Source organism: Monodon monoceros, unplaced genomic scaffold (genome assembly GCF_005190385.1).
Source record: "Monodon monoceros isolate NGI ecotype Baffin Bay Population unplaced genomic scaffold, NGI_Narwhal_1 Super_Scaffold_17, whole genome shotgun sequence".
Lineage (NCBI taxonomy): Eukaryota > Metazoa > Chordata > Mammalia > Artiodactyla > Monodontidae > Monodon > Monodon monoceros.
Genome location: NW_021703773.1, coordinates 4,804,011 through 4,828,255, shown reverse-complemented (window position 1 = coordinate 4,828,255; position 24,245 = coordinate 4,804,011). Strand labels below are relative to the sequence as shown.

Here is a 24,245-nt window from a genome sequence, read left to right as displayed (position 1 = left end):
CCTTAAACATGAAAAGTTGCTCAAATCATAGTATAAAAAGAGAAATGCAAATTAAAATCATAAAAGATATAGTTTTTCACCTTCCAGGTTGGCAAACATGCAGAAGTTTGACTCTATAGGTGAGGCTGTGAGGAATTCTTGTATATTGCTGGCTGGCCTTCTAACTTTTAAAAGAAATTTATTTTATTGAAGTATAGTTGATTTACAATGTTGTGTTAATTTCTGCTGTACAGCAAAGTGATTCAGTGATACATGTATATACATTCTTTTCCATATTCTTTTCCATTATGGTTGATCACAGGATATTGAATATAGTTCCCTGTGCTATATAGTAGTAGGACCTTGTTGTTTATCCATTCTATATATAATAGTTTGCATCTGCTAATCCCAAACTCCCTCCCCCCATTCCTCTTGGCAACTACAAGTCTGTTCTCTATGTCTGTGAGTCTGTTTCTGTTTCGTAGGTAAGTTCATTTGTGTCATATTTTAGATTCTGCATGTAAGTGATACCATATGGTATTTGTCTTTCTCTATCTGACTTACTTTACTTGGTAGGGTAATCTCTAGGTCCATCCATGTGGCTGTAAATGGCATTATTTCATTCTTTTTTATTGCTGAGTAGTATTCCATTATATATATATATGTACCACATCTTCTTTATCCATTCATCTGTCGATGGACATTTAGGTTGTTTCCATGTCTTGGGTATTGTGAATAGTGCTGTTAAGAATATAGGGGTGCATGTACCTTTTTGAATTATAGTCTGAATATATGGCATGCTAACTTGTTAACGATCACTGTGGTAGACAGGTTGATAGTGCCTTAAAAATGATGAATGCATTCACCTTCTGATACAGCAATTCTACTTTTGGGAAATTATTCTACAGATATACCTGCACCAAAATGATATGACATATGTACAAGGTTATTCATTGTAACATTTTTTTTGGTAACAGCAAGGATTGGAAAAATAAAAGTATTAGTAGGGTACTTACTGACTGAATAAACTACGGGACATCCTTGCAATGGAGTTTTGTATAGCTGTATAGAAAATGAGGTGGTGCTGTATGTATAGTTTGGGAAGATATGTAGTATAGCTAAGTGATAAAAGTAATGTGTGGAATAGCATTTATGCCATGCTACCTTTTGTGTAAGAAAGGGTTAACAATAGAACATATTTTGTTCTTGCTTATATTTACATGAAGAAATACTGTAAGATTATATAAGAAATTAATAAAAGTGGTTATCTTCAGGAAGGCAAAAATGAAGTGGGTAAGCATGAGGAGTGAACAAGACTTCTCAACATATTTCAGTTTATATCAGTGTGACTTTTGAACAATGTGAAAATTAATGTAAAACGTATCATCACCTAGTATGTTCTAGTTAATATGAGTTAACTTCTAATTTAATGATCATTAATGTAAAATCCTTCTCTGTAGAAAAGAATACCGCCTTGAGGGACGGACTTCTGGTGTTCTTCTTCGTCATTGTTCCTCTTACTGCATTGGCTGCTTTTGTCTTCATTAAGAGAGACCAACTACAGAAAAGCTACTGCAGAAGGAAGAGATCACAAACATATGAGTACTTAGATTATTTTTCTTTTAAATTCATATTAAAAATTTTTAAGTATAATAATTATTAATGATGATAGTCATATCATAGAAGCTGGTTTAAAAATAGGGTTCTAAGTTATCTCTCCATTCTTTTGACATGATTAGCAGGAGTTAAAGGGCAGTGGTGACTCAGCCACCTATTATAATGGTGAGGGGAAAGGATTATGGTGACCAGCCTGTATGCTACTGAAAATGGCTGCTAGGATTCATTTTACTTGACTTGGATTTCTGATAGTGGAGTAATTGGACTACAACTTCTGATTTGGGCTTCGTTAAAAAATTTTCATCCATGTCTATTTCAAGTATCAGTTCTCATAGGAAAAGTGTTCTTCAAGTCTGTTTTGAAAACAGATTTTGTGAATCATCAGCTTTTAAGAAATAAGCTTTGATGGACGAAAGGGCTGTCATATTTCAGACAGCTGATATTTCTAGTCTGTGTGTTGGACTCTTATACAACTGTCTCTCAGCGATCACTTCTAACACGTTGGCATTGGAATGTGGCATATATTAGCATGGGCCTTGTAGTCAGATCTGAGTTCAAGTTCCAGTTTGTCATTTGCTAGAATTATGAACTGGAATAATAAAAAAAGTTTCTGAGCATTAGTTTACTTCCTTTAAAATGGGAATAATGATATTGCCTATCTCTTCGGGTTGATGTGAGGATTAAATGAGGAAATACTAACAAATAAAACCCATAGCACAATGTAATTACTTAATAACTCATCTTTCTTATGATAATGATCCAAAATGTTCAAATCTTGCCTCGATTGCTCACTTTACTTCATTGCCCTATTTCTAACTTACCTCACTTACTGTATAATGTTTTCCTAGAGTATACTGATGTTAGCTTTATTTTTCTTAATGTATTCTAAAACAGATTTATATTTCTTTTTTTAAAAAATATAATTTATTGAGGTGTAGCACCCTCGCCCACCCTTTACTTTGGCCACACTGCCCTTGGCCAAGCACTTGGCTTGGCGGGATCTTAGTTCCCTGAATAGGGGTTGAACCCAGGCCACAACAGTAGAAGCGCCAAGTCCTAACTACTGGAATGCCAGGGACTTCCCCAGATTTATGTTTCTACCCTTTTTCTTAACTTCAGACTGACCAGTCCCTATAGATAATTCCCCAGTCTGCATCTCTGAAATTTTAGTTCCATAGCAATAGCTATCTCCTATACACTTCTACCTAGCTGACTTACTATCATTTCGGCATGTCTAAATCTTAGCTGACATCTTTCCAGCCAGCTTGTTTGCTCCTCTTGGACTTCCTAATATTCAGAGTGACTACTTCAAACCTAGGAATATGCTTTTACTCCTCTCTGATTTCAGGAAGACTTGAGGAGAGAAGTTGGAGAACACTGGCCCAATTGACCAAACTACATAATTTCTTAGAATTTCAGTTTATTTAATTGTAAAATGAGGTTAATAAAACTTTATAGTACTCTAAGGATTAAAACTGGGTGAAAGCTAATAAAAATGCTGTAAAAATTTTAGTTGTCTTCATGATCATCATCACCACCACTACCAATAACATTGTTCTGTACTTGGGAAAATGCAAGGTCTATGTAATATATCATGTAGAAATTTTTTAATCTTAATTTAGCTCAAAAGTAATTGTATCTTTCAGGTCAGACGGCAAAAATCAAGCAAAAGTTTCTAGACAGCCAGTGAGTGTTCCTGGACATGCTTCTTCAGTGGCTCCTCCCAGAGAAGTTGTAAGTTTAAATGAAAAATTCTTTTTCTTTACTATATTATGATATCAAAGTTTTAAAGATTAAAAAAATTGTTACATCATATAGGAATAAACATAGATAATTTCCAAAGAATTTAGGAGTGTGGTCTATAGGTGGCCTCTGGGTTAGTTAATGGAATACCAGCAGGGTCCATGGCTCAGAGGAGATGGGAGAAAACATCTAGTCATTGAGAATGTCTTGCCTTGAAACCAAGCTTGGGAAATGACGTGGGATTTATGCCATCACTGTTTTCTCCTATGTCTGCTATCCTTCTGTTTTTAATGCCTGGCTTCCCCAGGGCATGTTACTGAAGATATGGTGCTGAGCTCCTGGAATAATAGGCCTAGTTGTCTCAGCAGTGGGACCAGTAATCACTGTCCTTGGGAGTGTATTAGGGAGTACTGGGATAATGATATACTTTTTCTAATATGCATATATCCCTAATAAATATATAATATTACTTTATCTGCTTTTAAACATTATATGTTTTGCTTGCTATCTTACACATATATCTGCAACTTGCTTTTTCCTTTAACATTGCTTTGTGATTTGTCCCTAGCAATACATGTAGCTCTAATGCATTCATTTTCACTATTGATATTATGTTACATAAATACCACACAGTTTAAAAATCCATTTTTCTATTACTAGTTTCCAATTGTTCATTACTATGAACAAAGCTAAGATAAACATTCTATATGTTTCTCATGCACATGTGTGAGTTCTAGGACTGTACTAGTACAGTGGTTACTATCCACATGTGGCTATTTAAATTTCATTTTAAATTAAATAAAATTAAGAATTCCATTCCTCACTGACATTTTAAACACTCGATAGATCATATGTGGCCACTATTGTAGGGACACCACAGACATAGGTTGTTTCCATCATTGTAGAAAATTCTGTTAGAGAGCTCTGATCTAGGGGCATGCAGGAATTAAATTGCTGGGTTGAAAGATATGTGAATATTTACTGGAAAATGCCAAATTGTTTTCCAAAAAGGTTACACCATTGGGTGATGTACTGTCAGTGGTATATGAGCATTCCTGCCAAACTACATCTTTGCCAACACTTGGTACTGTCAGACTTTTAAAGTCTTTCCAGTTATGTGGAGGTAAGATGATTAGATATCCTTCTAATATGGAAGGATACATGTGGAATCTCCCAGTTCTTCTCCCTTTTCCTTTATAAAAAATAAACAAAACTTGTTATGCCCTTTTTCCCCCTTAACCATATATCTCAGAGATTTTTCCATATCGCTACATATATAGGATGATCACACAGCCCCTACATATCCAAGTTAGAAATTATATATGTGTTCTTTTTCATCTTTGACATATTTTTTTCCTTTTTTATTGTGGTAAAATATACATGCCATAAAGGTTGCCATTTTGACCATTTTTAAGTATACAATTCAGTGGCATTAATTACATTCACAATGTTGTGCAATCATCGCTGCTACCTATTTCTAAAACTTTTTCATTACCCCAAACAGAAACTCTGTACCCATGAAGCAGTAAGTCCCCATCCCCCACACCCTAGCAACCACTATTCTACTTTTTAAAAAATTGAGATATGGGCTTCCCTGGTGGTCTAGTGGTTAAGAATCCGCCTGCCAATGCAGGGGACACGGGTTCGAGCCCTGGTCCGGGAAGATCCCACATGCCTCGCAGCAACTAAGCCTGTGCGCCACAACTACTGAGCATGCATGCCACAACTACTGAAGCCTGCACACCTAGACCCTGTGCTCCGCAACAAGAGAAGCCCTGCTTACTGCAACTAGAGAAAGCCCACGCACAGTGATGAAGATCCAACACAGCCAAAAATGATACATAAATTAAATAAGTAAATTTATTAAAAAAATAGTGCAGCCTTGGGGCAGGGTCCTGGTTCCCCCTCAAGGGATATACATAACAAGATCTAAAAAAAAAAAAAAAAAATTGAGATATAATAGACATAACATATAAGTTTCAGGTATACAACATGATTCAATATTTGTGTATGGTATGAAATGAGCACCACAATAAGTCTAGTTAACATCCATCACCACACATAGTTACAAATTTTTTTTCTTGTGATGAGAACTTTTAAAGTTTGCTCTCTTAGCAGCTTTCAAATATGCAATGCAGTGTTATTAACTATAGTCACCATGCCGTACATTATATCCCCAGGACTTATTCATCTTATGACTGGAAACTAGTACCTTCTGACCACCTTCATCTGTTTTCACCCATCTCCCTCTCCTGCCTATGTCATTCTGCAATCTGTTCTCTGTATCTAAGAGTTTGGTATTTTTTGGTTGTTTGATTTTAGATTCCACATATAAGTGAGATCATACAGTATTTGTCTTTTCCTGTCTGACTTATTTCACTTAGCCTGAATGCCCTCTAGTCCATCCATGTTGTCACAAATGGCAAGATTTCCTTTTGTTTGGTGGTTGAATAATATTCTTATATATATATATATATATATATATACGCCACAGATGGACACTTAGGCTCTTCCACATGTTGGCTGTTATAAATAATGCTGCAATGAACATGGGGGTGCAGATATTTTTACAAGTTAGTGTTCTCGTTTTCTTTGGATAAATACCCAGAAATAGAATTGCTGGATCATATGGTAGTTGTGTTTTTAATTTTTTGAGGAACCTCCATACTGTTTTCCATGGTGGCTGTACCAATTTATTATACATTTGCATCAGCAGTGCACAGAAGTTCCCTGTTTTCCACATCAAAATCAAGGGTTGTAAATTAGTGGTATTTACAGTACCAGTTAGGTACTGTATAGGTTTGGCAATACATTTTTGGAAGATTTTATTTAAAATACATGGACATAGGAAATATGTTCCCTTTTAACTAATGGAGTTGATTAGAGCCAAGATAATACTTCATTATTTTTGAATTTAAAAAAATATAATTTTGACTAGGGCCCAGGGAGCCTGCTGAGCTCCCAGGCTGGTCCCATGCCCTCCAAGTCCCCCCCTTCCCTCCCCAGCCACATTGGTCCTGAGGACATAAGAGGGAGGCCAGGGAGATCAGGAGAAGCAGGTGGGAGGGGCCCTCCCAGACCCCAGAGCAGAGGAAAAGGAGAGGAGGGGAGGGCGTTTGCCCTGCCCACACGAGCCCAGAAAGCCTGCTGGGCTCCCAGGTGAGGTCCCCTGCCCTCTGAGACCAGGGGTGGGGGGCACGCCTGGGCTCCTTCTGTTCCATTGAGCCTAAGCCCCACCCCCTTACCCCCCATCTTTTACAGCCCTGTGGGTCCTAAGCATAGGCCCCGCCCACCACTCAAACCTCACCCTTGCTTAGGCCCCGCTTTACACAGCCAAGGCCTTCCCCCCCGCCCCTTTTTTCTTTTTCTTTTTTCCTTTTCCCTCTTCCTCTTTTTTACTATTGTGATACTGATGTACCTTCTGGTTGTTGATTCATCTATATTTTTATTTTTACATTCTTTCTAACATATCTGTTAGTTTCCTAGCCTAATTTTATTTTTTGCTTTGTTATTGTTCTTTTTCTCTTTTTTTCTACCCCATGTGGCTTGCGGGATCCTGGTTTGCAAGCCTGGGGTTGGGCGGAAGCTCCTGCGGTGGGAGCTCTGAGTCTGCACCACTGGACTAACGGGAACCTCAGACCCCAGGGAATATTCACTGGAGTGAGGTCTCACAGAGTTTCTCATCTCATCACTAAGACCCAGCTCTATTCAATAGCCTACAGAGTCCAGTGTTGGGAGCCTCAGGCCAAACAACCAATAAAACAGGAACACAATCCCACTCATAAAAAAAAAGAGAGACAGCAAAAAAATATGTCATAGATGAAGGAGCAAGGTAAAAACCTACAAGACCAAATAAATGAGGAGGAAATAAGTAATCTACCTGAAAAAAAATTCAGAGTAATGATAGTAAAGATGATCCAGAATCTCAGAAACAGAATGGAAGCACGGATTGAGATAATACAAGAAGTGTTTAACAAGGACCTAGAAGAAGTACAGAACAAACAGAGATGAACAGCACAATATCTGAAATGAAAAATACATTAGAAGGAATCAATAACAGAATAACTGAGGCAGAAGAATGAATAAGTGAACTGGAAGACAAAATGGTGGAAATACTGCCCTGGAGCAGAATAAAGAAAAAAGAATGAAAAGAATTGAAGACAATCTCAGAGACCTCTGGGACAACACTAAACGCACCAACATTCGAATTATAGGGGCTCCAGAAGAAGAGAAAAGAAAGGGTCTGAGAAAATATTTGAAGAGATTATGGTGGAAAACTTCCCTAACATGGGAAAGGAAATAGTCACCCAAGTCCAGGAAGCACAGAGAGTCCCATACAGGATAAACCCTAGGAAAAATACACCAAGACACATATTAATCAAACTAACAAAAATTAAATTCAAAGAAAAAACATTAAAAGCAGCAAGGAAAAACAAAAAATAACATACAAAGGAATCCCCGTAAGGTTATCAGCTGATTTTTCAGTGGAAACTACAGGCCAGAAGGGAGTGGCAGGATATACTTAAAGTGATGAAAGAGGAAAAGCTACAACCAAGACTACTCTACCCAGCAAGGATCTCATTCAGATTCAATGAAGTCAAAAGCTTTTCAGACAAGCAAAAGCTAAGAGAATTCAGCACCACGAAACCAGCTTTACAACAAATGCTAAAGAAACTTCTCTAAGCGGGAAACACAAGAGAAGAAAAAGACCCACAAAAAAACCCCTGAAAACAATTAAGAAAACGGCAATAGGAACATACATATCAATAATAACCTTGAATGTAAATGGATTAAATGCCCCAACCAAAAGACACAGACTGGCTGAATGGATACAAAAACAAGACCTGTATATACGCTGTCTACAAGAAACCCACTTCAGACCTAGGGACACATGCAGACTGAAAGTGAGGAGATGGAAAACGGTATTCCATGCAAATGGAAATCAAAAGAAAGCTGGAGTAGCAATACTCATATCAGATAAAATAGACCTTAAGATAAAGACTGTTACAAGAGATAAGGAGGGACACTACATAATGATCAAGGGATCAATCCAAGAATAAGACACAACAATTATAAATGTTTATGCACCCAAATAGAAGCACCTCAATACATAAGGCAAATGCTAACAACCATGAAAGGAGAAATCGATAGTAATACAATAATAGTAGGGGACTTTAACACCCCACTTACACCAATAGACAGATCATCCAAACAGAAGATAAATAAGGAAACACAAGCTTTAAATGACACAATAGACCAGACAGATTTAATTGATATTTTTAGGACATTCCACCCAAAAGTGGTAGAATACACTTTCTTCTCAAGTGCACATGGAACATTCTACAGGATAGATCACATCCTGGGTCACAAAGAAGCCTCAGAAAATTTAAGAAAATTGAAATCATATCAAGCATCTTTTCTGACCACAACACTATGAGACTGGAAATCAATTATAGGAAAAAAACTGTAAAAAACACAAATACGTGGAGGCTAAACAATACGTTACTAAGGAACCAAGAGATCATGAAGAAATCAAAGAAGAAATAAAAAAAATACATAGAAACAAATGACAATGAAAACATGATGACCCAAAATCTATGGGATGCAGCAAAAGCAGTTCTAAGAGGGAAGTTTATAGCAATTCAATCTCACCTCAAGAAACAAGAAAAATCTCAAATAAACAATACACTTTTAAAACAACTAGGGAAAGAAGAACAAAGAAAACCCAAAGTCAGTAGAAGGAAAGGTGTGGTGAAAAGGGAACCCTCCTACACTGTTAGTGGGAATGTAAATTGATACAACCACTATGGAAAACAGTATGGAGGTTCCTTAAAAAACTAAAAATAGAACTACCATATGACCCAGCAATCCCACTGCTGGGCATATACCCTGAGAAAACCATAATTCAAAAAGAGTCATGTACCACAATGTTCATTGCAGCACTATTTACAATAGCTAGGACATGGAACCAACCTAAATGTCCATCAACAGATGAATGGATAAAGAAGACGTGGCACATGATATACAGCAGAATATTACTCAGCCATAAAAAGAAACGAAATTGAGTTATTTGTAGTGAGGTGGATGGACCTATAGTCTGTCATAGAGTGATGTAAGTCAGAAAGAGAAAACAAATACTGTATGCTAACGCATATATATGGAATCTAAAAAAAAAAAAAAAAGGTACTGATGAACCTAGTTGCAGGGCAGGAATAAAGAGGTAGACATAGAGAATGGACTTGATGACATGGCGTGGGAGGGCGAAGCTGGGGCGAAGTGAGAGTAGCATCGACATATATACACTACCGAATGTAAAATAGTTGGCTGGTGGGAAGCAGCAGCATAGCACAGGGAGATCAGCTCGGTGCTTTGCGATGACCTAGAGGGGTGGGTAGGGAGGGTGGGAGGGACACGCAAGAGGGAGGGGATGTGGGGACATAGGTATGCATATGGCTGATTCGCTTTGTTGTGCAACAGAAACTAACACGGTATTGTGAAGCAATTATACTCCAATAAAGATCTATTAAAAAATATATACAACCTTAAAAGAATTAAATATTCTACACTCAGTAGCAAAGACATGTTGAATAAGCGAAGTATTTTAAAATGTCAACATTAATAGTCATCTATTCATTGATTTTTAAATAGATTACTTTTATATGGAAAATAAACTTTATAGAAAATATATTTATGAGTGCACTGTGGTAATAACTTTTTTTTTCCTTTTTAGCCTATATATGCAAACAGATTTCCAGTACCAACTTATGCAGCCAAGCAGCCTCAGCAGTTCCCATCAAGGTCTGAAGTGAATTTGCTTAGATTACTTGACCAGAATAAAATCCAGGGTTAATGTCTAAATAGTTCTCTTGTAGTTTTAATTTAATTTAGGACAAGGTCTTTGCTGCTAACAGTTTAGATAGAACACAGTTTGCAGAAAAACTTTTAAGAGCTTTTATATAAGTTTTGTCATATTAATGCAGTGTCGGAATGAAATTTTAAAGAAGCCCAAACAAGACAGTCAACAGCTGCTGTAGCCTTTGGTGCCTGTAAGATTCGGAAGCAACGACCTTTAAAATAACCAGCAATGGGAAATCAGATAGGCTGGACCAGCCTTCTTATTAGGAACAGCTAGAAAAAAAGCTAGACAATATAAGAAAATATGTATTTCAAGGCATCAGAAAACTACCAAGGAAATGAGAGATTATGGGACTATGGTCCAGGAGAGGAAGGCAGTCCAGAGATAATCTCAGCTTTTGGGACCATTTTTCATCCTAGACTGTAAATATCTACCTATTCTGAACGTGAGAGGATAGGAAGCTGAGGAGAGCTTTCAACAAACTCATAGGGATGAGGGGACAAAGACTGGAGCCCTGTCAAGGAGGTGGTACCCTGGCAAATATCCCAGTCTTTGTGTTGGGACCCCGGGGTAAGGGTGAATCAGACCCTCAACTTATTTCCTGCAGTTTTATTATTATTTTTTTAATGTTTGGCCCCCAGTTTAAAAAGCTAGACATATAAGAAAAGAAAATGTGACTAAAACCAAGAAAAGCAGACTCAGAGGGTATGCAATTAATATCAGAGATGGACTTTAAAGTAACTATGACGATTACATCACCGAATTAATAGTCAAGATTGAGAATTTCAGCACAAAACTAGATGTGCTGGACTTAAAAACCTAAAAAAAGAATTAAATGGAAATTCTAGAACTGAAAAACACAAGAAAAATAAAAGACTCGGTGGATGGGCGTAACATCAGCAAGAAAGGAGAAAATTTATTATAACATTTTGCATCACACAAAATACATCTCACCCCTCCCACCCCGCAAAAATCCTTCAAATTACAATTGAACTGCACACTGAGTAGTATCCTCAAGTATAATCTTTATTATGCAGTGAGAGTGTACTGAAATCCACCTGAACCTCAGGAGCAGATTATATAAATAGTGAGACACATATTCACCATGTAAAGTTCTAGTATGTTATTGGGATAGAGGTATACTAGAATTGGATGAAGAAGTTAGGGAAGAGTATCCACAGGTTAAAGCATGAGAACTGAGAAGGACTGGTATAGAAGTCATAGCAGGTTTAATTCTCGGAGTGGAAATTATATTTGAGAGAGCTGGAATTTCAGTTCTATGCATGTATGTAAGGTTTATACTTAGTTGTGATTTGCTCCCCTTAAATCCTAACAGTACAAGAGGTGCTTAATTCACATAGTATCTTCACTTGTCTTTTACAATTTGTCTTTTCTATTTCATGTACTGTCCTTTTTTTTTTTTTTTTTTTTTTTGCGGCACGCGGGCCTCTCACTGTTGTGGCCTCTCCCATTGCGGAGCACAGGCTCCGGATGCACAGGCTCAGCGGCCATGGCTCACGGGCCCAGCCGCTCCGCGGCATGTGGGATATTCCCGGACCGGGGCATGAACCCGCGTCCCCTGCATCGGCAGGCGGACTCTCAACCACTGCGCCACCAGGGAAGCCCCTCATGTACTGTCCTTTTTAAACACATATACACCAGAACCTTTGTACGTTGTTGATTATACACTAGCATGACTTTAAGGTAGTTACTCCATTTTAGACTCCGATTGGAGACTTTTAACCATTACATATCCGATTCGTAATGATCTCAGAATATAAGGTACCCTTAAGAATTGTCAGTGATGTCAAGAATGGTGTTATGTTGGGCTTGTAATGAAGGTAGCATTATTTCATACGGTTGAAACATACGATTAACTGTCTTTCTTCCCCTTCACAGGCCGCCTCCACCACAACCGAAAGTATCATCTCAGGGAAATTTAATTCCTGCTCGTCCTGCTCCTCCACCTCCGTTATATAGTTCCCTCACTTGATTTTTTTTTTTAACCTTTCATTTTGCAGACATCTTCAGGGAACTGAGCTAATACTTTTTTTTTTCCTGATATTTTCTTGAAAAACCTTTCTTCCTGCTGCAGTTATGAATGAAAACAAAATACCACCAAACAAACTTTATTAATACAGAAAAACAGAACTTGAGTAGTGGGAAATGAGAAACAGAAGAAATGCAGTAAAGCCAGGGAATTTAGAATAACATTTTCATTTCCATTACTGAATACATTTTATTCGGTCATCTGTGAGGTTAATGCACCTGACATGGATTATGTTATTTGAACACGTTACTGTAGTGATTTTCAAATTAACTGTATTGGTTTAAGTTTTGTCATTATGTGCTTAAATGTAATTCTGAATTTTGACCTTAGTTATCATTAATGTAGTTTCTGATTGAACATGTAATAACCTAATACCTGTGAAAACTAATTAGCTGTCAATTAATATCTAATATTTTTAATCTTGCACAGACTAATAATCATCACACACTAGAATTTTGTGTATCTCATTCACTACATGAATAAAGGAATACTCTGTCTTCAGAAGAATGCACAAAATACAGAATTAAGATACCATAATATAAATTTAAAAGTGCAAAAACACACTAAAAGTGTGTATGTGTATACTTACACACAGTTATTATCTTCCATTTTAATGAACATTCTATGGATATATGATTCTATGGATTCTATGGATAATAGATTCTGTGGATCTATCTATGGATAATGAATATTAGAAAAGTTAATTTAATAATAGAATTTCTATTATGAATCATGTTAAAGCATAGCATCCTTTTACAATAGCATTGTTTTAAATTAATTATAAACTTTAAGGTACGAAGTATTTAATAGAACTAATCAGATACGCTGTTGATTCTTGGCTGTAATAAAAAGCAGGAACAATTATAGTATCTTCAATCAATTGAGCTATCATAAAACCACTTGAGAATTTCATAAGCACTTTAATTTTAAGTCCAAAATCTGAAACTTCAAAGATTGCTATTAATATAATTTAGAATGTTTACATTTACTAAGGTGTGCTTGATAATGTCTCTGTTGACACTAATATTTTTAAAGAAATTAGGCTGGAGAAAGGAAGGAAGAAAAAGTTTTCTTAGATAAGTGCAAAAAAGTTAGTGGTATCTGTGAGTTATTGTCCCAGCTATGATAAAAAAATGAATTTTTACTGTGGAAGAAATGGTATGAATGATAAAAATTTAAGCACCTAAATTTTTTTGGTAATTTTTCATAATAAAGTTTATTAATAAGTTTATTAACTGAATTTCTTTAGTTTTTAAAAAATTTTTGGTTTGTGTATACATACATATACAAACATAAGATTTACCGTAAATAAAATACTTGAAATTCTGATTTGTGTTGCCCAGTAATTTCTTAAATACTCAGCTATTTATAACCTTATTAATTAAAACATTATACTAATTTTCCAGACTTCTGCCAAATTGTGAACAGTGGCTTTTTGTTAAAAAGAAAAACAGATTGGTTTTGAAGAAGACACACATCTGTCTTCTGAAGATGGTACATTATTTTAACAATCAGGTACATATTAAAAATTGTAAACAGTCCCAAATAAAGATTCTTCATTTCAATTTAAATCTCTGAATGAATTAATATACGACCAAAAATGTTTGTGTTTGTCACTGAGATAGTCCCACAGTTTTTACACAGCTTTGCAATTGTCATTCATATCACTGAAATTTCACAGTTGGTAATATATTCACTATACAACTTAAAACTTTTTTCAGAATTAGATAATTCCTTGGATCTTTGAATATTTAGAAAGTTTTTCTAAAAGACTGTTGATCAGTCTGAACTTCTTTTGCTTTTATATATATTTTTACATATTTTATATTCTTTTCACTTAGGTTTGTCCTTGATTTATCTTGGATTGTTATTAAAAATTGTAAAATTTCTTGGTCATACATGCCACTTAAAATTTTGAAAATATTAAAGATATTCTTTGCCATCTGCTAAAGATGTTTTAATAATCAAGGATAAATTGTATGTAACTTTGGTGTCGCTGTGTGACTGTGTTCACAAGCTTATTACCTTGTTCAAGGTATCGCATTTTCCCTTTCTATCAGGCAGCTGCCTGGGTCTCTAACCATCTAGTAAAACATGATCTAGGTTTTCTAAGCACAGATCAGATTTTATTAAATTCTATAAATGTTTACTGAAACTCTACCATCTTGCAGGTACCACAGTACGTCATTAGGTCCTGTGATACATAAGTTCTGGATGAGACATGGCTCCCATTATAGAGGGAGCCATATACACAAATAAGAATGACATAAAGTCTGCTTTTTAAAAGATTTAAACAGGAAAGTTTGCGGAGAAGGAAATAACAAAGAAGTGAAATAACTGGAAATCCATTCAAAGTACTTACCACTAATTAACAAGTCTAAGCATTTACTGTAACGGTTCTAATGCTGTGAAGCAAGATGAAACCAGCTTTTGGCTCAACTACCCCCTAAAAGAAGTGTTAGTCTAGCATTTGTTGTTCCTGTTGAGATGCAAGCTATGTGTATACAGTTGACCCTTGAACCACGTGGGTTTGAACTGCACAGATCCACTTACAAGCTTTTTTGTTTTCCAATAAAAATACAGTGGCACTCCATATCTGCAGGTTCACATCCGTGGCTTCAACCAACCGCAAGTGGTAAATAGTTCAGTATCCATGGTTGGTTGAATCTGCAGGTACAGAAATCGGAGGGCCAACATCGGGACTTGAGCATCTGGGGATTTTGGTATCCACAGTGGGTCCTGGAATCAATCTCCCCGTGGATACCGAGAGGCCAGTTGTATTTTTGTTGCCGTGTTTATGCTCATGATATTCTTTTGCAGACTTAGATTACCCTGTCGAAATCCTATGCATCCATAAAATTAGATCTCAACTGAGTTTAGATGTGGTGATTCCCCAAACGAACTTTTCTGTGTTACCACAGGACCTTTTAGTTTGTGTATCTGCCGTTCTGTTAATTGGTGTGAGAGATTAACTCATTCTTGGGGATTTGAAAAGAATTGAAGGATAGTGCATATACGTAGAGACTGGGGGGTGAGTCTGGGTGGGAGGAGGCATTGCAGTCCAAGGTAATAAGGCAATTTTCATTCAGGAAAGACAGGAAGTCATAAGTAGTCATAGTACTGGGGATAGAAGAAAAGAAAAGAAAAGAAAAGCCTGGGCTCCGAATTTAGAAATTTTTGAATACTATGTTGAGGAATTCGGCTAGAATTTTCTACTGGAACATATGTACTGTAATTATGGGCAAAAATCTTGTCCATTTCATTCATTACATGAATGAATGAATATTTATTGTACTGAGAAGTTACTGAACAAGAGCAGGCCATCACATGAATTTTTTGATTGGAGGAAAAAGTAGACACAGCCTGGTTACAAAGTGTATTTGGGCAGTGGGTATGGAAAAAAACCATAGCAGGTACTTTCCGAAGATACGAAAATCTACTCACTTTTCCCTTTCTTGGAATCGTTTTAAAATATATCTGGATTTTTGTTGTTGTTTTAATTAAAAAACCTCAGCTTTAGGAAATATGAATGTATAATTCGTGTTTGTGTGTGCGCGTGTGTGCGTATGCGCATAGTTTTAAATTCAGCAAGTAGTGTCTGATACAAAACAGCGCACAATAAATGTTAGTTCTTTTAGGTCCATCCACACGAAGCAAAAAGTTTGTGGGGGACGATGACCGCGACGGAGAGGGCCAGGGTGGTCGGGGACCTCCAGACAACTGGCCATCGGGTAGAGCGGGCTGCTGGGAAAAGAGCTTCCCGCGGACCCGGACGCACGACTATAAAGGGAGGCGTGCCCTACAGGCGATTGGTGGACTGGGCGCTGAGTACCGGGCGCTCCGGTAGGTGCCGCAGCCTCGCGAGAACGGCGCTCACGAACGGCCAACGGCAGTAGGGCTCAGGTCTCCGCTGGAAGACAGGAGTCACGAAATGTTCCGCCTAATGATGTTGCTAGCGGGCCTCCGTGGCTTGCTAATGTCAAGACCCGGTAAGCCCGAGGTTGCCCTGTTTGTTACTCCGGTAGGGGGAGGAGGAAGATTTTTCTTTTCCTTCTTTAAACGCGTACCTGCTTGGGTCAAACTGCGCCTCGACTCGATTGAAAACTCGGCGCCCTTCCCTGCTTTTAGGTTTCTTTTGCCAGTCAGGAAACCGGGCAGTTTTTAGGCGCTCCGTAGGGATACAGAACTGACTCACGAGAGAGGAAGATACTTTTAATAAGCTTAAATCTCTGACGCTCTGACTCTCTGAATCTGGGTTTGGGGCAGCCGTTTATGGAGGTCTGTTAGGCACTCACAAAACTACCTCACAATTTCTTGCGCTCAGAAGCACCCCAGAAACTTCATGAACTCTACTCAAACTCCAGAAAACGGTGTCTCCTCAGGTATCATCTGTTCCAGTATAATTTGTCCTGCATTCAGTAACTTGTCCTGCAATACCAAAAAAATATTCTATTGCTGACATTGTGACAATACGGGGAACAGTTACAGAGAGTCCTCAAAATTTTAAAATATATTGGGGGGGATTTAGATGCAAGTAAAATTTTAAGATACGTTCTTATTTTCCTTCCCTTTTTATACACTGTTCTGAATCTTCCCATTCTGTGTCAGTACATGGAATATCTTGTCTTCTCCTCCCCCATCTGCATAGTGTTCTGTGGCTTGGAGGTACCACAACTTAGCAGCCAGTTCTCTTATTAAAGGACTGTTGGATTGTTTCCAGTCATTTTTCTGTTACATGCTACACTGCTGAACTCGGACGGCAGCCCCCCGTTCCCCCCACAAAATACCCTAGACCGGCTGGCTTAAACAACAGAGATTTATTTTCTCACAGTTCTGGAGGCAGGAAGCCTGAAATCAGGGTGCTCTTATAGTGGGGATCTGGTGAGGTCTCTCTTCCTGGCTAGTAGACCGTTCCCTTCTTGCTGTGTACTCACGTGACCTCTTCTTTGTGAGCAGAGAGAAGGAGCAAACTCACTTGTCTCTTCTTACAAAGGCGTGAAACCCATCATGAGAGATCCATCTTCATGATCTCATCTAACCCTGATTACCTCCCAAAGATCCCATTGCTAAATACCATCACATTGGGGGTTAGGGCTTCCAATAGGAAAGCTGGGGGCGGGGGACACAACTTCACCATAACACCTGCAACATTTAAATACAGTGTTTCTGAAACTTTTCGGAATGTTTCTTTCAGCAAAGAAATGAACAAAAATGTAACAATTATTGAAGTTCTCAGAGAGCTTTTATGTTCTGCTTATATTCGTCAGTATTTGTCATATTAGAAATTAATGTAGAAATTTAAGAATTTTAATTAATTCGTTAAAAAATAACAGTAATGTTACTGAACTCAGGTTTGGCTGCTCGCGGCTCGAAAGCCAGTACTCGAGAGACAGGTATTGGTAGGAAAGGAAAGGTTGCTTCATTCAGGAGGCTGGCAACCTGGGGAGAAGGTAGACTCGTGTCCAAACACCAGCTTGGTTGTTGATCAGGGGGCAAGAGCTTTGAAAGGGGAGTTTCAGGGATGTATAGGCAGAGGGAGAGGCTACGACTTGCAGAACAGCACAGTCAGCTCCCACAGCCACGAGATTGGTCATGCGGTGGTCTGATCAGTGTCATCTTGATTGTCTTAAGTTCAGTTAATCTTCAGTTCTAGGGTTGGTTCCCATTTCCTTGAGGCCAGTTCTTGGAATTGTGCAAGATGGAGCAGCTTATGTCTTGGCTGCAGTCTGGTCATCACGTAGTTAACTTCTCCCACCTGGTGAGGGTTTCAGTGTCTGCAGAACAGCTCAAAGGACATGGCTCAGAATATTATCTATAGCTCTTGAAGAGGAACTAAAGGTCCTTGACTTTGTTTAATGGCTAAACTATTATTATTTTGTCTTGTTTGACTGCTTTCCTTTGGTTCTGCATTTTTTTTTCACTTCTCTGATTGAATTTATTCTTTGACTAAAGTTTTTCTACAGACGAGAGGCAGGCAGAGGACATTGGGTGTGTGGGGGGGTCTGTCCTGGGAAAGCCCCATAGGGTCCCGCTCAATTACAGTAATAGACCTATTATATGTTAATGTAAGTAACACATTTATAAAAGAAAAACTATATTTTCCAAAACAAAGAATTTAGAGTGGCATTGTTTTACATTTTGTGAATCTCTTTAAGGTTTGGTTTAATAGATGACAGCTAGATTCTCATATCTACTTCTGCATTCAGTCTGTTGCCAAATGTTTTGTTTGAAGTATATGAAAAAATTCCAGCTTATGTAGTTGGAAAAGGGAGTAGTTTATGAGCCTTTTCAGGTAATTACCAGTATTCCTCTTTGGATGCTGCACCAAATACACACTTGATAAATGGTAAAGTTTAGTTGCAATGTGGAATCTAAAACATATCGATGAATTTTTCTTAATATGTTATGTTAAAATCCATTGGTCTGTTTTGAACTTTAATGGATATTTTACCCATCTGTTTTTTTTTAATACATTACCTTTGTTTTTTTCTTTTTTTAACATCTTTACTGGAGTATAATTGCTTTACAAAGGTGTGTTAGTTTCTGCTTTATAACAAAGTGAATCAGCTATACATATACATATATCCCCATAGCTCCTCCCTCTTGTGTTTCCATCCCACTCTCCCTATCCCACCCCTCTAGGTGGTCACAAAGCACCGAGCTGATCTCCCTGTTTTACATTTGGTAGTGTATATATGTCCATGCCACTCTCTCACTTCGTCCCAGCTTACCCTTCCCCCTCCCCGTGTCCTCAAGTCCATTTTCTACGTCTGTGTCTTTATTCCTGTCCTGCCTCTAGGTTCTTCAGAACCAATATATATATATATATTTTTTTAGATTCCATACATATGTGTTAGCATATGGTATTTGTTTTTCTCTTTCTGACTTACTTCACTCTGTATGACAGACGCTAGGTCCATCCACCTCACTACAAATAATTCAGTTTTGTTTCTTTTTATGGCTGAGTAATACTCCATTATATGTATTTGCTACATCTTCTTTATACCTTTGTTTTAAAATTATTTTAAATTGTGGTAAAATATACAAAACATAAAATTTACCATCTTCAACCATTTTAAAAATGAATAAACTTTATTTTTTAGAGTGTTTCAGGTTCATAGCAAAACTGAGAGAAAGGTACAGAGATTTCTCACATACCCCTGTCCCCACACATGTACAATCTCTACTATAGGCGTCCTGCTCCACAGTGGTATGTTTGTTAGAATTGATGATCCCACACTGGTACATCATTATCACCCCAAATCTATAGTTTACCTTAGGATTCACTCTTGCTGTTTTACATTCTGTGGAATTTGACAAATGTATAATGACATGTATCCCCCAGAGTAGTTTTGCAGCCCTAAAAATCCTCTGTGCTTCATCTGTTCATCTCTCCCTTTCCCCTAAGTCCTGGCAACCACTGATCTTTTTGCTGTCTCCATAGTTTTGCCTTTTCCAGAATGTCATATAGTTTGAATCTTACAGTATGTTGCCTTTTTCAGATTGGCTTCTTTCACTTAGTAATATGCATTTATGGTTCTTCCATGTCTTTCCAGGGCTGCATAGCTTATTTCTTTTCAGCAGTGAGTGATATCCATTGTCTGTATATACCAGTTTACTTATCCATTTACCTACTAAAAGACATCTTGGTTGCTTTCAAGTTTTGACAGGTATGAACAAAGCTACCATAAATATCTGTGTGCAAGTTTTTGTGTGGACATAAGTTTTCAACTCCTTTGGGTAAATACCAAGGAGTGCTATTGCTGGATCATATGGTAAGGATATGTTTAGTTTTTAAAATTAGGGTCTTTTTGCTTCAGTATGAAGAACTCTCTTTAACATTTCTTGTGAGGCCATTCTAGTGGTGATGGACTCTAACTTTTTTAAGGAAGTTCTTTATCTCTCCTTCAATTCTGAAGGACATCTTTGCTGGGTATGGTATCCTTAGGTGGAATTTTCTTTCTTTCAGTACTTTGAATATACTATCCCACTCCATTCTGGCCTGCAAGGTTTCTGCCGAAAAATCCACTGATAGTCTTATGGGAGTTCCTTTGTACATAACAAATTGTGTTTCTCTTGCTGCTTTTTTTTTTTTTGCGGTATGCAGACCTCTCACTGCTGCGGCCTCTCCCATTGCGGACCACAGGCTCCGGATGCGCAGGCCCAGCGGCCACGGCCCACGGGCCCAGCCGCTTCGCGGCATGTGGGATCCCCCCAGACTGGGGCACGAACCTGCGTCCCCTGCATCAGCAGGCGGACTCCCAACCACTGCGCCACCAGGGAAGCCCCTCTCTTGCTTTTCTTTTTTTTTTTAATTTCTATTTTATTTTATTTTATTTTTTAACATCTTTATTGGGGTATAATTGCTTTACAATGGTGTGTTAGTTTCTGCTTTATAACAAAGTGTATCAGTTATACATATACATATGTTCCCATATCTCTTCCCTCTTGCATCTCCCTCCCTCCCACCCTCCCTATCCCACCCCTCCAGGCGGTCACAAAGCACCGAGCCGATATCCCTGTGCCATGCGGCTGCTTCCCACTAGCTATCTACCTTACATTTGTTAGTGTATATATGTCCATGCCTCTCTCTCGCCCTGTCACAGCTCACCCTTCCCCCTCCCCATATCCTCAAGTCTGTTCTCCAGTAGGTCTGTGTCTTTATTCCTGTCTTACCCCTAGGTTCTTCGTGACATTTTTTCTTAATCAAAACTACAATGAGATATCATGAGATATCATCTCACACCAGTCAGAATGGCCATCATCAAAAAAATCTAGAAACAATAAATGCTGGAGAGGGTGTGGAGAAAAGGGAACACTCTTGCACTGCTGGTGGGAATGTGAATTGGTTCAGCCACTATGGAGAACAGTATGGAGGTTCCTTAAAAAACTACAAATAGAACTACCATATGACCCAGCAATCCCACTCCTGGGCATATACCCTGAGAAAACCAAAATTCAAAAAGAGTCATGTACCAAAATGTTCATTGCAGCTCTATTTACAATAGCCCGGAGATGGAAACAACCTAAGTGCCCATCATCGGATGAATGGATAAAGAAGATGTGGCATATATATACAATGGAATATTACTCAGCCATAAAAAGAAATGAAATTGAGCTATTTGTAATGAGGTGGATAGACCTAGAGTCTGTCATACAGAGTGAAGTAAGTCAGAAAGAGAAAGACAAACACCGTATGCTAACACATATATATGGAATTTAAGAAAAAAAAATCTCTTGCTGCTTTTTAAGAGTTTCTCTTTGTCTTTAATTTTTGGCAGTTTAATTATAATGTGTCTCAGTGTAGCTCTCTTTAATTTTTTTTTTTTTTTTTTGGTTTTCTTTGAGCTTCCTAGATTAGGATGTCTATTTTTCTTTTCTTTTTTTGCCAGGTGAGAGAAGTTTTTAGCCATTATTTCTTTAAATAAGCTTTCTGCCCTCTACCCCTACTCCTTCTCCTTCTGGGACTTCTATAATGTGGATACTGGTCTGCTTGATGGTGTCCCATAAATCCTTTAATCTGTCTTCACTCTTTTTCATTCTTTTTTTTAATTTTAATTTTTTGCTCCTCTGATTGGATGAATTCTATTGCTCTGTCTTCAAGTTTGCTAATCCTTTCTTTCACTTGATCTAGTCTGATGTTGAAACCCTCTATTGAAAATTTGAGTTCAGTTATTGTATTCAGCTCTATGATTTCTATTTTGTACTCATTCTAACCATTTTTAAGTGTACAGTTCAGTGGCATTAAATACATACACTTTGTTTTGCCATCACCATCATCCATCTCCAGAATATTTTTTTTTATTCTTCCCAGACTGAAACTCAGTACCCATTTAACACTAATTCCTCATTCTTCCCTTCCCCCAGCTCTTGGCAACCACCATTCTACTTTCTGTCTCCATGGATTTGACTGCTCTAGTTTCCTCATGTAAGTGGAGTTATGCAGTATTTTTCTTTGTGACTGACTTCTTTCACTTAGCATAATGCCCTCAATGTTTATCCATGTTGTAGCATGTGTCAGAATTTTCTCCTTTTATTCTGACACATGAATAGCATTCCATTGTGTGAAATACATACGGAAAAATACATATTTCATTTTGTTTATCCATTCATCTGTTGATGGATACTTAGGTTGCTTCTACCTTTTGGATATTATGAATAATGCTGCCATGAACATGTATGTACCTGTACTTGTTTGAGTCCCTGCTTTTAATTCTTTTGGGTATATGTACAGAAGTGGAGTTGCTGGATCATACGGTGATTCTATTTTTAATTTTTTAAGGAACTGTTACATTGTTTTCCATACTGGCTGTGCAATTTTACATTTCTACCAGCAGTGCACAAGGGTTCCAGTTTTTCCACGTTCTTCCTAATACATGTTATTTTACTTTTATATTTTAATGATTATAGTCTTCCTAATGGTTATGACAGGGTATCTCATTGTGGCTTTGATTTGTATTCCCCTGATGGTTAGTGATGTTGAGCATCTTTTCATATGCTTATTGGCCATTTGTGTATCTTTTTTGGAGAAATGAGTATTCAAGTCCTTTGCCCATTTTAAAGATTAGGTTGTTCATTTTGTTGAGTTACAAGAGTTCCTTTTATATTCTGGATACTAGACTTTCAGACAAGTGATTTGCAAATATTTTTTTTCATGCTGTAGGTTGTCTTCACTTTCTTGGGAGTGTCCTTTGACTCACAGAAGTTTTAAATTATGATGGAATCTAATTTTGTTGCTCATGGTTTTAGTGTCATATCTAAGAATCCATTGCCAAATCTAAGGTCATGTATATTTACTCCTATCTTTTCTTCTAAGAATTTTATTGTTTTAGCTCTTATGTTTATGTCATTGATCCATTTTGAGTTAATTTTCGTACATAGTGTGAGGTAGGGTTCCAACTTTATTTATTTACATTCATTCTGGTTTCTTTTTATTAACTATATCCTGCCCCTGTTTATTCCTAATAATGCTTTTTTCCTCCTTTGAGTCTATTCGTGCTAATGTTAACATAGGTATGTCAGCTTTCCTTTGGCTAATATTTGCTGTGAACATATTTTTTCCATCCTTTTATGTGGCAAAGTCCCCAGTGCTCACTAAGTATCCATCTTCTTGCCTACATTTCTGAGCCTTTTTCCATTTAGTGTGGGGCAGTTTAAATACTATTGCTCATGGGGTTGAGAAGAAGTGATTTGCATCACCTTAGATCAAGGCAATTGAGAGCTGGTATTTCTCTTCTATATTTCTTTTCTGATGCCAGATTTACCTTAGAAGCTATGAGCTGAGTTTATGGTGTTACCACTTGGAGGGAGCTTGGATCTCTGAGTTACTATTTGAATGAGAGCTCCTGGTGACTCCCATCATATTTTGCATGAAAAACAAATAAACTTTTATTGTGTTAAGCCACCAAGATTTCAAGGTTTATTTATTGCCATTCCATAGCCTGGTCAGCCTAAGTTGACTTATATAGAAATTGGAGCTTTGAAGTGGTGTGCTGCCATGATAAACTTAAAATGTATGCCTTTGACTTTGCTGCTGGGTATTGACAGGTAGCAGGTGACAAGAAATGGAAACCACCTGGAAGAAATGGAAATCAATGATAAGAAGTGACAGAACATTTGGTAAAAACTGTAGGACAGATTACATTCTGTAGAAGTTAGATAACAGATTGTTAGCAGTGGAGGTTGGTTTCATTACTCAATTTTGTCAAAGTGTTAAGAGAAAGAGATAATCTCAGGAAACAGTTGACCAGTTTGCAAATCGAATTAATAGGGAATAAATCCAGAAATTTGGGGCCTTTCAGGACTTTAAAGGGTGACCAGTTCCAGATTTCAAATAGTAAGAAATGGAATTTTAAAAGGTTTGAGCAACGAAACGTCAGTAAAAACTCTCAGAGAAAATTACTCAGGTTAGCACTGCAGTCAAGGATGTGGCCTTACATTATATTTTTCTAGACTGACTTATGGTTGCCATCACTTAGTTGAGAGAGAGAGAGGTGAGAG

At 37.5% G+C, this 24,245-nt stretch overlaps 2 protein-coding genes across 3 annotated transcripts in view; both read left to right on the top strand.

Annotated features, from left to right (window-relative positions):
* Positions 1–13,425, top strand: part of ADAM9 (ADAM metallopeptidase domain 9) — a 101,824-nt gene extending 88,399 nt beyond the window's left edge. For both annotated transcript variants that reach the window (XM_029226435.1, XM_029226436.1), the window contains 4 exons: positions 1,440–1,581; positions 3,243–3,330; positions 10,070–10,137; positions 12,095–13,425. In XM_029226435.1, coding sequence (XP_029082268.1) covers positions 1,440–1,581; positions 3,243–3,330; positions 10,070–10,137; positions 12,095–12,188 — 392 coding nt within the window. In that variant the 3' untranslated portion in view covers positions 12,189–13,425. The remainder of the gene's footprint in view (positions 1–1,439; positions 1,582–3,242; positions 3,331–10,069; positions 10,138–12,094) is intronic.
* A 2,731-nt stretch (positions 13,426–16,156) lies between these two features.
* Positions 16,157–24,245, top strand: part of LOC114897703 (disintegrin and metalloproteinase domain-containing protein 32-like) — a 174,416-nt gene continuing 166,327 nt past the window's right edge. Inside the window, exon 1 of the mRNA XM_029226723.1 lies at positions 16,157–16,234. Coding sequence (XP_029082556.1) covers positions 16,177–16,234 — 58 coding nt within the window. The 5' untranslated portion in view covers positions 16,157–16,176. The remainder of the gene's footprint in view (positions 16,235–24,245) is intronic.